This window comes from Strix uralensis, chromosome 19 (assembly GCF_047716275.1).
Source record: "Strix uralensis isolate ZFMK-TIS-50842 chromosome 19, bStrUra1, whole genome shotgun sequence".
Lineage (NCBI taxonomy): Eukaryota > Metazoa > Chordata > Aves > Strigiformes > Strigidae > Strix > Strix uralensis.
The window spans coordinates 12,241,918-12,258,070 of NC_133990.1; the positions used below are offsets into that span (position 1 = coordinate 12,241,918).

At 45.0% G+C, this 16,153-nt stretch overlaps 1 protein-coding gene across 4 annotated transcripts in view; it reads left to right on the forward strand.

The window, feature by feature from the left end:
• The first annotated feature begins 7,223 nt into the window (after positions 1 to 7,223).
• RAB11FIP4 (RAB11 family interacting protein 4) overlaps positions 7,224 to 16,153 on the forward strand; it is a 128,055-nt gene continuing 119,125 nt past the window's right edge. For 3 of the 4 annotated variants that reach the window (XM_074889135.1, XM_074889136.1, XM_074889137.1), the window contains exon 1: positions 7,224 to 7,563. In XM_074889135.1, coding sequence (XP_074745236.1) covers positions 7,420 to 7,563 — 144 coding nt within the window. In that variant the 5' untranslated portion in view covers positions 7,224 to 7,419. The remainder of the gene's footprint in view (positions 7,564 to 16,153) is intronic. The other variant, XM_074889139.1, reaches the window with a different exon arrangement.

Sequence of the window (16,153 nt, forward strand, 5' to 3'; positions counted from 1 at the left end):
AACACATGGTTCTGGTCAGTGTTTGGGGGGGATTTTTTTTTCTTTTTTTTAACTTGGCTGCTGACCGAGGTAATAGGGAACTATGTTGGATATATCAGCAGGAGTAGAGGTGTGTTAGTATGAATGACCTAATGCAGTGGTTTTCAACCTATCTCAGTTTACAAACCTCTCACCTAAAATATTTCCAAGGAAAGCAAAGCACCTTTACAAATGTCATATATTGACCATTACTCTTTACTTGTATCTGATGATTAATATAATTCAGTGGCTAGCATCAGCAGAGTATTTGCAGAATGATGCAATAACTCTACTAGTGGTCTAAAACAGAGGGGGATGTTGTCAGGACATGTCCCATGGAGGACTTCAAAATTTCCAGCCTTGGTCTGAAATAGTCCTAAATGGTTAGTCTTAAGGACATTCTGATGGCTTTTTTTCCCCCCCTAACTTACTAGAGGTTGAAAAACAAAGCACTAAAAGGGTATGGCATTGTGCTCTCGGTGTTGGGTGTTCCCACAAACTGGAAAGCAAGAGATGGACTATGCAAGATTTCTCCTATTTCAGGGACCTCTGGAACAGTGAGCCAGACAATAACCCCTCCTTGCCTGCTGTTCCTGGGACTGGGCAAGCACCGCAAACGATCTGTCTTGAGATGAGTATATCAGACCTCAGCTTGGAAAGGGGGCTTTCCATTTAAGTAATTTTGTGGTCCAGAGCTTTGTTTTTTTGTTTATTCTGTGGCTACAGTGCTGCAGGGAGGAGGTTGGGGTGTCTCGGAAGACCAGAAACATCCAGGTAACATCCAGTTCCAGCAAATGTCTCAGTGTGGCTCTGCTGTTCGGTATTTCCATCTAACACATTGCACAAATCTGATTCCAAAGTAGTCTTGTGGCAAGGCAGGGTTTTAGGATGTAAAACTCACTCATCCAAAACATTCACTTGGATGTCACGTAGGCAAAAGCAACTACAGATTCACAGGGGACATGAACAAATAAGGCCAGAGTGACTATTTGGCAGGGAGGCAAAATAATTATACTTTTGCTGCAGCTGATTCAAATCCAGGAGCTCATTTCTGGAGCTCAGTTCTCCCCTAATTTTTATCCTCAGTCTCAATACCAAAATTTATAGGTAAATACTGTCATGAATAGGGCTGTATCAGATTTGAAATGCTGTGAATCATCTAAGCATAAGAGACAGCTGGAATAATTCCATCTGCAAGCTGTAGTCAGTAGATTTGATAATACCTACCACAGTCATTGTTGAAGGCAATTATAAAGGCTGCTAGACCAGCCTTGTTGAGATTCTTTTCCGATTGCTTCTCTGTTTCTAAAATGTCCTTTTCAGGACTGTTTATCTACAAGCAAGCTGGTTGCAGTGTGTCTTTGAAACAGTCAGACTGTGCTCATCACCATTAGCCCCACAGCCAGTTTGGTCCATTGATGGTCACAGCGGTAATAATGCTGCACCTACATTCTCTTGCATAAATATTTTTGTTCCGTCCTCCATCTCCCATTAGTCAGCCAACTTGGACTCATCTCATACAATCTGTTTTGAGACACAACAAGTAATCACTGTTTGGCTTTAGCATCAGTATGGTATATCGTGTTCTAATTTTATTATTCTGTCCCAGATCTTGTTGCTAAATACAGCAATATCTGGGAATTACATTCCTGTAGTCAGCTGTAATAAAACTGCAGATGGAACATATTTATTCAGATGTTGTGTAGTCCATCTTGGATAGGACAAAATAAGCAAAATTTTAGAAACTTTATTTCAAGCAGTAAGGGATAATTTACTGAACAGTTTATATACTGTGTTATGGGTGAGTTAGCTTAAAGAAAATACCCTGGCTGGTGCATCCTCAGTCTTTAACAGCTGCTAGATGACTTTTTTTTTAATGAGGGAGGGAAAGGGGGGAAAAAAACAGTCTGTCCCTTCAAGAATCTGGGGTTTAGGTCTGTTAATATTTGCTTGTTAGAGCCAGAGAGGAAAATTTGCGTGTCTCTTGACAGCTCTTTTGGGTGTAGAAGTTGAAAATAACTTGCCTGTAGCTACTACACTAGGTGTCCTTTTTACATGGTTGTCTTGGAGTCTTAAACATTTCATTGTACCCAGAATTTCCTGTGAAGGAGTGAAGATCTCTTCCTGAAGCACTAAGGGACAGGAACGACCTAGTGGGGCCTGGCAGCTGTCAGATGCTTTCTAGCACCATTAAAGCTTTCAGGAGGTTGCCAGATGCCATTGCACATTATAATCTGAGGCAAATGTAAGTCTACCCAACTGCTAAGAGCTTGTTAGAGGAAAGCTGACAGGTTCTGTCCTTTGCCTAAGAGAAGGCAGCAGGGAGGCTTCTGGAATGTACCAAAAAGAGAGGTTTGGACCCAGGGCATTTGGAGGACTGTGGGACTTCTTGGAACAGGAAGAAAGCTTGTTTTTTCCCATGCTATTAATTCACTTCTGTTTTACATATTATTTTTCTTACCAACCACAGTAGCCTCACCTACCCTATGCAAGGTGGCCAGCGATGGGTTCTCTGGGCCGGTGGCAAAAATGCAGTGAAATGGCTGGCCACTTGGTGGGGTAAGGAGACCTTCAAATACCATGGGAACACGCTGGCGCTGGCCGCTGAGCTCCTGGTGCCGACCCTGGAAACACTTGGGAACAGGAGTTTGATCCTGTGAATTCATTGTGGAAATGGTTTTATGTGAACCGGTACAGAGGATTATTTAATTTTAGCAATGACTTCATGAGAGCAGATATTTTGGTCGTTGAGTACAACCCCAATTACAACAAGGCTTAGTACTTGCAAGTAACGGTTAAATTAGCCTGCTTTAACCAGAACGTACCATTCAGTGTTGTGACTTATACTTAGACATGCTCTTTTTCAAATGGCATATTCCTTGCCTATCCTTAATACTTTTTGATCAGTGTCTCTGAGGGTAGGTAGTATGTGTGTTGTAAGAGGAAACAAATAAAGGCAATGGTGTGTTTGCTGAGCTAACTGCAGTTAGCTGTCTAGCTGGGCTCATCTAGCAGAGTTATGCACATACCTAATTCATAATCTGGTAAGAGTGCTGTTGAAATCGTGCAAGAGCATTCATGCTATTTAAAATTAAACCACTAAAACTTTGACAAGGTGAGGTCCTTTAGCAACTAGAAAATTTCAAAGGAAGATCCTTACTTGTTGAAACACTTCCCCAAAATTTGTAAGGTTTTTTTGTTGTTTAACTTATACTAGAAAATGATAGAGAAAATGACAGTAAAAAAACTCAAGTGTCTTGCTTCTGTGCCATACCTAATTAAACTAGCCTTAGAAAACTCCATTACCTTTAAGTTTTCAGGCAGGGCAAGAGTATTAATAAGCTAGTTCTTGCTGCCTGTTACCTGTTCTTTATGACACTTAAAGAGAATGTCCAACTACTAAAGCACATCTGTTATGTTGCTAATCAGAGCTACAGTAATCACTGGGAAACAGGATTTGATTCAAAATATATAAGACTATTAGAAGCCAACTATTCAGTGAAGGTTATATTGTGTATACTATAAAGAGAATTTGTGCTGTGAAGCTGTTCCGAAAGTCTGGATCTCAAGACGTTGCTACTATATGCTGGAACACAATCAGAATTGGAGATAAAGTCAGCAGCCTTGGGGAATGCACTGCTGTTTCTGACACCAGATTACAGTTTGCTATGTAAGTGGAAGCGACATTGATAGAAAAGCAGCTGATTATAAAGAAATCCTGCAAATGACAGCCATGGGTTGTGGTATTCAATGAAATGTTTCCTCTTGAACTGTTTATTCTTAACAGGCAAGTATGGTGGTAGCACCCACTAGTCATACTTCAAGTTCAAAAACTAGATTTGTGGCATGTAAAATATTTATTCTGCGTAGTGCATGACTCAGTTGAAGTTGCCAAACATTGTTGAATAAACAAGTATTGTGATATACCAGTAAGGAAATATAGCGCACTAGTACTAGCAGATATGTTCTACCTAGAACTGGAGAAACAGAGATCAGCAAGGAGCAATGCCAGCTACAACCACTGCTACTAAAAATGACCTCCTTGATTCAGCCTTACAAACTGTACCTTGCCCGTGCAGTTGCCCAGCAAGCGGGTGGCACATGTTCAGCTCAGTGTCCTGACTTTAGCACACTTGGGGCACCCCCAGCTTTCAGATCCTGGACCTTTATTGACAGCATCTCCCATGCCAATTCTGTGTTCAGTGCTGTCAAATCATCTCCCAGCTGTCAGATCTTTGCTCACAATATTCAGCTGTCTACAATGACAGCTTCTACAGCCTCTTCAGCTCTCCTGTCATCTTGATCCAGTGCTCTCTGGCACTCAAGCTGTCTGTGGCCATTCTCAGACTTCAGTACTAACTCCCCAGACTGTAGTGTCTGGAGCTTTTTTTCTCTTCCCTTCTCCCCCCCTTTACAAATTAATGCAAGAATAACACAGATTTTAATGCTGACAGTTTTGGTGTAAATCTATGCTGCGACTTACTTGCATATCCAGACCAAGTTCCTTCTTCCTCCAGTAGAAGATAAAGGAGGGGCAGTGGAAATTAACTGGATTCCACAAGACAGAGCGTGACCCCTTGTCATGGTTTAACCCCATCTGGCAACTAAGTACCACACAGCCAGTGTGATGAAGGAGTGAATGGGGGGGGAAAAAAATAGTGAAACTTGTGTGTTGAGATAAAGACAGTTTAATAGAGCAGAAAAAGGAAGAAAATTACAATTATAATAATAATTAGAATATACAAAACAAGTGATGCACGATGCAATTGCTCAACACTCGCCGATCGATGCCCAGTCAGTTCCTGAGCAGTGGCCCCCAGCCAGCTTTCCCCCCAGTTTATATACTGGGCACAATGTTCTATGGTACGGAACATCCCTTTGGTGAGTTGGGGTCACCTGTCCTGGCTGTGTCCCCTCCCAGCTTCTTGTGCCCCTCCAGCCTTCTCGCTGGCACGGCATGAGAAGCTGAAAAGTCCTTGACTTAGTATAAACACTACTTAGCAACAACTGAAAATGTCAGTGTGTTATCAACATCATTCTCATACTAAATCCAAGCCACAGCACTGTACCAGCTACTGGGAAGAAAATTAACTCTATCCCATCCAAAACCAGGACACCCCTCTGAGGTGTGGGAATTCCTTCTCTGGTCATGGCAAACTGGAATAAGTATTCCTTTTTTTTTCCCCACCATACTTGGTGTGACTCCACTTCCCTGTCTGGGACTGCACAGCTGTCCACCTGCACACAGTGAGGAGAGTCAGATGGTGCAAGGAGGCACTCAGGAGCAATCTCAGAAAACAAGGTGGGACAATGACACAGTTGTGCTCTGAGGCTTTGAAGAGGTTGAACTCCACTTCAGAGCAGTTAGACTAACAGTAGCTGATTCCCTCATAGGTGTGCTTTCCACAACTCTGAGGGGTACCAGCTCACAGATTTTTGAATAATTTGAGTAGGTGCCTCTGAGGGGTGTGCTAAACTCAATCCCCATGAAACCTGAAGATGAGTTCAAGGGTCCTGAGATAAAAGCTTAACGTCCCCACATCTTAAGAATCCTGCTCTAACTAGACAACTTCAGAGAAGTTTGCTGATCAAATATTTTGCTTCCCTTTTCTCTTTCAGATCTCCTCACATCTCTTCATGAATTCTTTGCTTCCCAAGGGTCATAGCTGATCTCTGTACTTTGATTTTTTTCCAGTCTGGGAAGACCCTTTTGTACATCAGTAAGGGAACAGGAGAACTCCTCTGTATTTGTTGTAAAACAAAAAAAGGAAGGTCAAGGTGGCAGAGGCTCTGGAACCAGCTCCTTATCTCTGTGTCAGAGGGTGGATATGTGGGGAGCTGTATTGCTAGTGCGGTGTGTGCTGTCACTGTGGTGTTGATTGACAGCTGACTTACAGCCTATAGGGCTGTAAAGTCAGCTTCTTCCCAAACACTGAATTTTCACATAAAAGGGATGAGAGACTCGTGCTCAAAGAAACTAAATTCCTGAGAACACTCCTATTGGTTCTTAGAAAAGAGATTAATTTGACTAGCTTGCTCCAGTCATGGGATTTTCAGGGTTGCTAAGGGCCATATGGACCTCTCTTACTGCAAGAAGCAAATGAATGGATACTGTCTCAAATAAAAATCTGCTGCAATTCCATGGGCATTTTAGATGGAGAGATTTATCAAGCACCTACAGAAGATCACTCGGTGATGAATGGTCACCTGTGCTCAGCAACCACAGTGGGAAACAATGCTGGCAGAGGCAGTAGGTAAGCTTGGCTCAGCCAGTGCTCCTTCCTCCCCAAGATGTTGCCCCGTCATTCCTGGTCTGAGGCACAGTGTGGGAACCAGAACCATTTCTGGTCTTCCCTCTGGCAGCTCACGGCTGTGGGCTTAAAAAACAGTTCAAAAAAATTCCTGAGAAAGAAAAGGGACAGAGCAGAGAGATCAAATTAAAACCCAGCCAGGGAGCACAGTAGTTGCAAAAGGCTTTAATAAGGAATCCTGCACAGGCAGGGAGATCCCCTCATTACCAGCTATGTCTCATTACAGCGTGGGTGAACAGTATCTGTCCTAAGCCAAACCCAGCTGTGAGGAGTGTCTCTGCGTGGCTCTGCCTGGTCACTTGAGTGCAGTGGAGCACGGGAAGCTCCACTTGTCCTCCTCTTTCTTAATTGCCCCGACACTCTGCTGTTCTCGCCCCAGCCTGGACCTTTTCAGACCAGGATCAATGGCTTTTTCCCTGGACAGATTGTAGCGTGACTGGTGTTTAATTTGGGTGGCAGGGAGGGGGCCTGAGGTGTAGAGCAGTGAAGGGACTGCGAATGGGTCTGTGCCAGGCGGGAAAGGGACCCAGGGGATTCTCGCCAGGCCTGCTGCCCCCCAGCTGCTGGAGGGGAGCGTGCTCTCCTCTTCCTCCTGCTTCCCTCACTCCCCCCCGCCCCATTCCCTCCGCCCTGTGGCGATTCTCCGTCTCTATCGCTGCTGCCCCCAAACTGTCCCTGTCCTCTGTCGCGATCCTCCCCGCCCTCGCCCCTCTCCCCGCCCGGCTGCCGCGGCCCCTCGCTCCCGCCCTCCCCTCGCGCACCGCTTCCCGCGCGGCCCCGGCGGCGCCTCTCCCCTCACGGCGGCGCCCCCTGGCGGCGGCCCCGCCCCTACCGAGCGCGGATTCCCACCGCCCCCTCCCTCTCCCTCCCCATCCTCCAGCCCTGCCCTATTGTTCTCCCTTCCCTCGCTCTCTCCCTCCGCCCAGGGCTCGCGTCCTCCCTCCGCTCTCCTCCATCCCTCCCTCCATCCCTCCCGCCTCCTCCTCGCTGTCCCTCCCGCTCCGCTCCCCAGAGCTGATGTCACGCACCCGCTGAAGGCGCGGGCGATCATGGCTGCTGCGGCCGCGGCCGTGCCGCCGGCCTCCAGCTAATGCCCGCGATGGAGCCGGCGAGCCTGCTGCGGTTCCTGCGGAAGCTCAAGGAGGTTTTCGACGTGTGCGACGAGGATGCGGACGGCTTCATCCGGGTGGAGCACTTCGTCGCCCTGGGGCTCCAGTTCGGCCAAGGGGATGAGGTGAGAGTGGCGACCCCCGGTCCCGCCCGGTCCCGCCCGGCCCGGCCTAACTTTCACCTGCTGCTCCCGCTGGGCGGGGAACGGGCCGCGGCTCTGCCTGGCCAGACCCCGCCAGGACCACCCGGACCACCCCGTCACCCCCTTCCCTCATCGCGGCCCGGATTCCCCCCGTCCCTCAGGGAGCCCCCGACTCGGCCCCTCGGGGCGGCCCAGACTCGCTCCTCTCAGGGCGGCTCGGACTCCCCCTCCCGCCCCGTCCCTCAGGGGGTCCCAGAGCCCTCCCCGTGGCGGCCTGGAGCCCCCTTCCCGCAGGGCCACCCAGCCGCCCTCCGCCTTTCCCGCAGAGTCCTCCCCAAAGATAGCCCAGATCCCTCCTTCCCTCAGGGCGGCCCAGACCCCCGGCCTGACCTGGCTCCGGTCCCCTGGGGTGGAGGGACCGGTCCCTCTCCGGTGCCCGTCCCGGTGCCGGCAGTGCTCGGGGGTCGCAGTGCCTTTCGGGGAGGTGTATTTATTCTGGTAACAGCACGGGTTTTCTCCGTCCTGGCTGAGCAGCGTCCTCACCCCAGGCTCCGTGGGGTACTGGGGGCAAAGCCCCGGGCTGAGGGAGCTGCCGTCGGTGCGGTGCCGGCCTGCCCGCGGGCAGGTGGAGGGCAGCAGTGCCTGAAGGGGCAGGGAGGCACCGGCCCCGGGGCACCCTGAAACCTCCAGGTGAGCGGCTGGAGCGAGGACTCCATCCAGCCCTTCAGTGACACAGCGTAAATCTGGAGTCGCGCCACCGGGCTGGCTGGAGCAGTTGCGTCAGTGGGACCACTGTAAATCCATGACATCAGTGTAAATGAGAGTGGGATTCAGGCCAGTGTCTGGGAGGGTAATGACAGGCATTGGGTTTGAAACTGTTCCCTCAAGTGATTCAATCAAGGGCTGCAGCTCCAACAAAATTAACCAGCAAGAAACACTTTCCCTTGGAGAACTCTCAGGATATTGCACTTAACTGATGCTTCACAATATGTCCCAGCAATTTTGGGTGCTGGGTAGGGGGACTGAAATTAGGACTAGGGTAGGATTCAGAAAATCAGTATCAGCTGACCTTTTGAAGTACAATAAAACAAATTAATGTGAGCGGCCAATAAAATGGTAGTTTATAAAGGGATGCCAAAGAGGCAGCAAAACCAGAGTGAATTCACAGTAGTTGTTGGAGCAAATTACTTATTTTTGGCTTACCGCTGGTAATGAAACACAGCTTGTGAATGAAATCAGAAGACCAGGAGACAGAAGGCTTATTGCTTGCAGATAGTCGCAGGTCTGTTAAACATTTTCTTAATGAGAAGATGGAGTTTCTTGTTTTAACCAGCAAAATAAGGAGGAGAAATGAGTAATAGTAGAGAGTTTTACTGATTTCTAGTTTTGTCTCTTGGCAAGTTGTATAATTTTATATAAACTGATTAGAAGTATTTTCAAATCCTTACTGCTAGATACACTGCATCAGAGTTGCTTTTTGCACTATGGCATTTATTTGGAGGCAGATCAGTGGCTTTCTCTTGCAGCACTGAGGAAGACTGGTCAAATTCCACTGGCTGTTTTGCGGCAGGATGGCACTGATGATCATAACAACCCTTCTTGTCCTTAGAAATCTCTAAGGTTGTGAGAGGGGAGCAGGTTCTGTAAGATGCAAAGGAGGATTGATGTGGTGATCTCATAAGCTTAGAGTGAATTGGAGTATATTGGTTGGAAAATGTTTAAATGAATTGGGAAGGAAAACTGGAAATCTCAACAATGACCGCAGTAGAAAAGTGCCACTTGTTAGTGGTAGTATCTAGTTTCAGGGTGGGCTGGCTTACTGGGCAGACGTGGGAGAAATTACCAGTGATGAGAAATGCATCCTTTGTATTTTGTTCAGTTGTAACTGGCAGTGTTCAATAAGATATTTGCAAAACTGGGACAGAGAAGTCTTATCTATGTATCTATCAGAGTTATAACTTGTTCTGGTTTGCTTCCCTGTGTCTATTGTAGTCATTGGCTAGCAGTCTCTTGACTTTAAAGGAGTGTGTGTCAGCTGAGTAAATGGGATTTGTAAATCACCAGAAGAGCCTTGCTAGGAAAATACAGAATCAATTTTCCAAGTGCAGATTTACTGTAGAACAACCACTGTAGGTGAGCTAGTCTGGCTTTAAGTCTTGTTAAAAATGAACTTTATGTGTGATGAATCACAGTTGATGTTTGGAGACAGTGAGAATCTGTTCTCCCATATAGCACAGTGCTTTTAACCTTGCATCTGCAGGAACCCAATAAACTCTGTGCGGGAATGCGGCTCATGAAATTAAACTGAGGAGACACTGCTAGAGAGCAGTTCCCTTTAACACATTAGAACATATTTACTGTCACTGAAAATTAATTATACATTTGAACATGCTACCCTTCTTGGGCCTGATCCACCTCAGCTCCCTTCACGTTCAAAAGAAATCTTTCCATTGACATCAGTGAAAGATTGATCTGCCCTCATGTGTAAGTTACTTGCTCCTACTGCTTATGTAATTCATCTGGCCACGGCAAGGATCCTGTTTCACAGCATTGTGGCCTGAATAATTCTGACTCTTACCAGTAGTAACCCTGGGTCATGTTTATGAAATTAGAGTGTATCTGTCCCTTCAGTTGTGCCAAGCTGATACACACAGCTTTACACCTCTTTACCTTCTCGGAGCCACTGCCATCCAGTTTGGAGACTATAAATCCTTGATACTAACTTCAGTAGGGCTTGTGTCTTGCATTGTGCAGGGCATTTAGCCTTTCCTGTTTTTTGTTTTTATTTTCATCTCCTTTTTCTTTCTTCTTTGCTGTGTGTGCAGGAGTGTGTAGTCAACATGCTGAAATTTATCTTTCCTGAAAGATAACAACTCTCTGAAAACTGCCCCAAGGCAAAATGTTGCAGCAAGGCAGCAGCTTTCTGTTCAAGCAAAGCAGTCCTTACCAGCACAGTCAAAATAATAAACTTTTAACTTTTAGTGGCCTTTTGAGGCCTCTGCTTTTAAGAGCTTGATGCTTTTCTTTTCTTCTTTAAGATTGCACCGTCACTACTGTACATCATTCCATTCTGCCATTCCCATGCACACTGAAATCCTCTTTTTTGCCGTGCCGTCACGGAGAGTCTGCTGCAGCAGAACAGTGGTTGCCTCAGAGCAGCTGATTAGGTAAGGTGTTCTGGCAGTGGAAGCACTTCTAGCAAGCTTGCTTGCAAACTTTTGCTTTGCCCTACAAGGCATGTGGTTCAGCTAGAGGAAGAAATGGCTTGGCCATGTTAATTTGGCAGAGCCAGCAGCAGAATCATGTCTAAATCCTGCTATGGTGCCTGAATTAACAGCAGACTAGGCTAGCTTGCCCATATAAATAGTTGTGGAACTTCATGCTTTTAAGCAGTTTGGCATTTTGGCCTCTGTTTGTCCCACCTGACTGTAGGCGTTTAACTGAGTTGTCTAAATTAATCTTCCCTCATGGTCACTAATGAGCAATTGAACACTCAGAGGGTGTAACAGGACCCAAGGATGAAATAAATCCTTCAGACGTGCTTCTTTATATCGACTGACAACAGAAACTCCTTGCTGAGATTTTTTGATTCAGTGCTTAAAAATAGCAGGCTTGGGCCTTGCTTTCCTGTTGAATGGTCTGTTTGCCGTTTGTGGAGAAATCTGAAGCAAGACGTGAAGGGCTGTTTCCAAAGCGACTTGACTGGATGGCATGTACTCACTAGCTGGAGAAACACTTCACATAACATTGAAAAATGCCAAGAGTCGCTTGCCATCTGGTTCCCTTTCCCTGGGAAGATAGTTGCACTAGCAGCCGAGTGTCTAGGAGCATTGTGAGTGACGTGTTCAGCAAGCCCCAGTTCTGGCAGTGGATTGTGTGAATGTGTATTTCAGGATAGTGCCAGTTGATGTTTCATTATGCCAGATTCTATTTAAACTCTACATTCAGTTTTCAGCAACAAGTGAAACGTGCTGAACATGTTGACTTACTTTTGAGATATACAATCACCTTTTGGAGGTGTGCAAACGATACTGGTGCTTAGACAGTAATCTTTGTCATGGTAAGATCAGCAGATGCTCATCAACTTGAAGCAGTGTCACACCTGAGAGGGAACTTGAGCAGCTAATAAAATCTGTAGGCCAATATCAGTTATTCTTGTGAGTGGACAGTAATTCACAAGTTCATATATTTCATGTGAACAAATGAAACTCTCTGACCAAAAGAACCTGTTGAAATAGGAAGATAGGAAGATGTTTGTTGCTAATTTTAGTCACTTCCATTCATCGCCATTCTGGGCTGAAATTAAAGGCATCAATCTCAAGTGCTGCCCAGGTAGCAGATTGTGGCCTCTGAGTTTAATGACAGACCTGATGCTCCATTTTGACTTGCTCTCAGATGTCTCCCAGGGACACCTGATGGAGTCAGACTCTAAACACAGTCCTTCTATTGTAACCACTCCATAACCAGCTTGTCCTGTAAAAAGCAGGAGTGTAATTGCACTGCACGACAACACGGAGTCATTCTGAATAGTCTGGGTGAATTTCAGGCTCCTAGCCATAGTGCTGCAGTTCAGCTTTGCACCCAGAAATTAATGGAATCACTGCAGATTTACATTGATATGCACAATGACAGAGACTAGTCCATACCTTCTTGATAACATGCAGTATGCTCTGGACTTACCTGCAGCCATGAGAAACAGAGAGACTTTGGCACTGAGACATTGAAAGAATAGTATTAGGGTGTTACCAAGGGATACTGCCATTCTCATAATGGAGGCAGAAAAGAATTATGACTTCTTTCTTTGCTCTTCCTGGAAACAATTACTGCAAGAAAAAATAAAATCCTTGCCTAAATGTAACAAGGACACAAAGAGCACTCCTATGTGACAGTGTTCTCTAGGTAGCAGCAAGGCTGCCACACATTTAGACTCCTTAAAACTATATTTGTTAATGACCCAGATATATCATTTACAGTGACTTGGAAAAAAATGCAGTTCTGAAATGGCACAGTGGGGGTACTTAGTTTATGGATTAGTCAAGGTACAGTCACTGTAGCCTTTGTAATTCAATACAAACTAGCAGTGAATATGTTTAAAATAGCCTTTTGGTATATCCTGAAACTAAGTATGTATTTCTAAACACCTGACATAAGGCAAGCTTAGTACATACTGTTAATCAAACATTTTCTGAAGCACTGTTATGAAGAGAGAAGCTGTAGGGTTGCTGTGCACTCATGAGTTTAATTTGTTATGTAATATGTTTGCATTTCAAAGGTAAGGGTTCTGAGGGGGTTATACATATAGTTAAGAATTGATTGTTGCTGTGTTTTGCAATACAAGTCAGTGATCTGAAATAGTAAATTCTTAATGCCTAAAGGAAAAGCAAACAATTGTGATAGCAATTCTTGATATTTAAATGTGACAAGTACAGGTACAGTGATACTGTGTTGTCTTACCATTAAATGCAAAAGTAAAGAAAAAAGTGTATGGATCAAGCATAGAAGACTACTACATCTTTTGTGTACAGTATGGAAGGTAGCATATGTGACTGGTGAAGTTAAAACATTCAGCTGGCTAGCAAGACCAGATATTTTCTGTGCAAATTTTTCTCCCTCTTTCCCCCTCTCCATGCCTGATTCAATCCATGCTGTTAAGTTGTAAGATTGGTATTCTTCATCTGTGACGTGTCTGCATGTTCTCCAAAAATTTGCTCTTGCAAATCCGAGGGAGGATTTCAGATTTCTAGCACGTACTGATTTTATTTCTCTAATATAATTAAGCTTTGAAAAGTGACTTATACAAAATTGCTGCAAGGGAGGGTAAGTCTTGGAGGGAGAACAAGCCATACAGTGTTTATGGGGGTGATCCCCAATACAGAATTTTTCTTGGTTTCTAAATTGCGTTATTACCTACAATTTAACACAATTGACTCATGCTCAGCAGCAGTGCTTTTATAGCAACAAAGTGGAAAAAAATCAATTGCCTTATAATGTTTAGATAAGTAAATGTGATTGTTTTTATTCTGTGGGTAGCTGACAGTATAATTTCCTATTAATTTTATCTGATATTAATGCTAATATTCACAAACATTTTAAAATCCTTGATTTGTTTTTTGAATCAGATTGCTTAAGAACTAGAGATGAAGTTCTAACAGTTCTTAAAATATGCAATAGTTCAGGAGACATGTGATCTCAGACCTAGATACTTGCAGAGGCTGCTGAAAAAATACCCATCCGTGTGCTGAACGTAGTTAACTCCGTGCAGGGTGTGCTTAAGTACATGAATGATAAAAAGAGAGCGTCAGACACAATCACTAGTACTATAACATATGGTTTTACAACAGCAGTGTGAGAGTAAACAAAGCACTCTATAATACATCTCAGTTCCTTTTTACTTAAGGTATAATTGAAGGGCCTCACTTGAAGAGAATGCAAGTGTTTCTATAGAACTATGAAAGCTGTTTTCACATTTTGTGTGCAGTTAGAGCCAAAAATACTGGGACTTCTTCCTAAGCCTTGCATCCAGTTCAGTTCTGCAGTATGTTTGGCACCAGAGTGAGTGACAGGAGTGAACTGTGGGGTCAAAATACTGCAAGGGAGGCAGGATCAGAGTGACAGGAGTGAACCGTGGTGTCAAAATGCTGCAAGGGAGGCAGGATCAATGCACAGGGCATGGACCTGGAAAGTTACAATGTACTCTTCAGATTTTAAAGCTGCTTTGACAATTTAGTTTAGGTATAGTGTTCTGGTTTTAGGGGGTCAAGTGAAAAGCTTAGAAATGGTAGAGACTTTTCTCTCTATTGGGTTTCCTGAAATCAGAAGGAAAGGTACTAGAATTGTTTGTTCTGGAGTGGAGAGGCTGTTGGCCTGATGGAATGAGGGGTGTCAACCAAACCAATTTCTTTCTCTATAGTGGTGTCAGTTTTAAAATTATCTACATTTTGATGCTCAAATACTTGTCTTCTCAAGTGTTGCATAACATCGCACATACACCTGCATTGTCAAACTACTTTTTTCCCCCTCTTGGTTCAGGGCTGCTCTTTGGACAATTCCCTGGTGCCCACAGCAGGCTGTCACACTGGCCTCCACCAGAGAAGCAGGGTCATGGTACAGCACTCCTGCAAGCAGTCCTTGGATAGGAAGCTTGCAAGGAGCCCTTTTCTGTTGGGGATCTTCAGCCTGTGGCAGTGTTTTGTGATGTTCCAAACTGGGGCACATTTCTGGTACACCTGCTGCAAAATTGCTGATAAAGCATGCTTCATGTTTTTCCCTATGTGTGGGTCATTCTGGACATCCTCAGTGCCTGGTTTATTGTGAAGATTTGTAATGGGACAGTGAAGACATTCTGGTGGTGTTTCATCACCTCCTGATGAACTGACCCTCCCCAATGGGATCCAGATGGCTTCTGGAACACGGGATATTCTTTTCCAGTGACACTTCTGTTGTTAAGATAAAAAACCCAAACAAATGTGCAGATACAAACAGATTTGTCCATATGTTTGCATGGTATTAATAGATTTGAGAAACTGTCCTAAAATACTGGTGATCTCACTGTTTTTGTAGCAAGTGACTATATGATCAGTTGAACATATTTTACACAATTAAACCATACCATGTGTATGTTAGGGTACAGTAGCTAGTAGCAATTCAGAAAACGAAATGCCACAGAGATGTCAACACAGAGACCATTTGTTATTGTTGGCACTTACCCTTTTGTGCCTGTGCAATAGTATATTCTGTCACCATAAAATAGTACAGAATCCTTCAGTAATGGTGCTAAGGCCACCTTTCTTGGTGTTGTTAGCTATGGGGAACAGTAGAAAGCTGTAGGACTCATTAGAAGAATTTTGTTGCAGGAGTCTCTTGTGTGCTGGATTGGTGTGGTATTGTGCCAAAATACAATAGAGTCTGCTTGAAAGAGGGTTAAATGCAACTGTGGAAGGCTCCTAGGGATGTGGGGTGCTAATGAAAGGGAAAGAGATGTGGTAAGAGAGAAATTCAGCTGTTCTTTCTCACTGAGGCTACAAGCAGCATCAGTGAGAGCAGGTTTGGCATTTTGACGCAAGGAATCCTGGTCCCATTTGCATTCCGTGGTGTGACCATTGTGTGTTGTAAGGGAGTAAGGATTGACTGTAGGATTTGCAGCCTTGTGGTAAAGGCTAGCTCTGTTGCTATTCCTCTTGCTGGTTCTTTATTTGGTTTTGATGTTCATCACGCAGCAGACCAAGCACTAGCTTGTGGCCAGTGGTAGGGAAAAGACCCCCTTTGCATCCAGCTTGGAGAAGATGGAAGCCCATAATCACGCTGTGTGGGTGTTGCAGCTGCTTTCATTCAGGTTTTAAGAACATTTTGCTCTTGAGGGCCCTGGTTTCCTTGCTGAGTTGGCTGGCCAACATGGCAGCTGTTGTGTTCAGTGATGCATCTGGACATGTAATGTGGCTGTGAGCGAGCCGACAGCCTTGTCGAGCCAGGATGGCCTCATGTTGGCTGCTGGGCCAGCCTGTTTGAACTGGGAGGGTCTGAGAGCAGATGTGTTGGAATAGGTGCAAAGCCATCTTGTATCACATTAAAATGT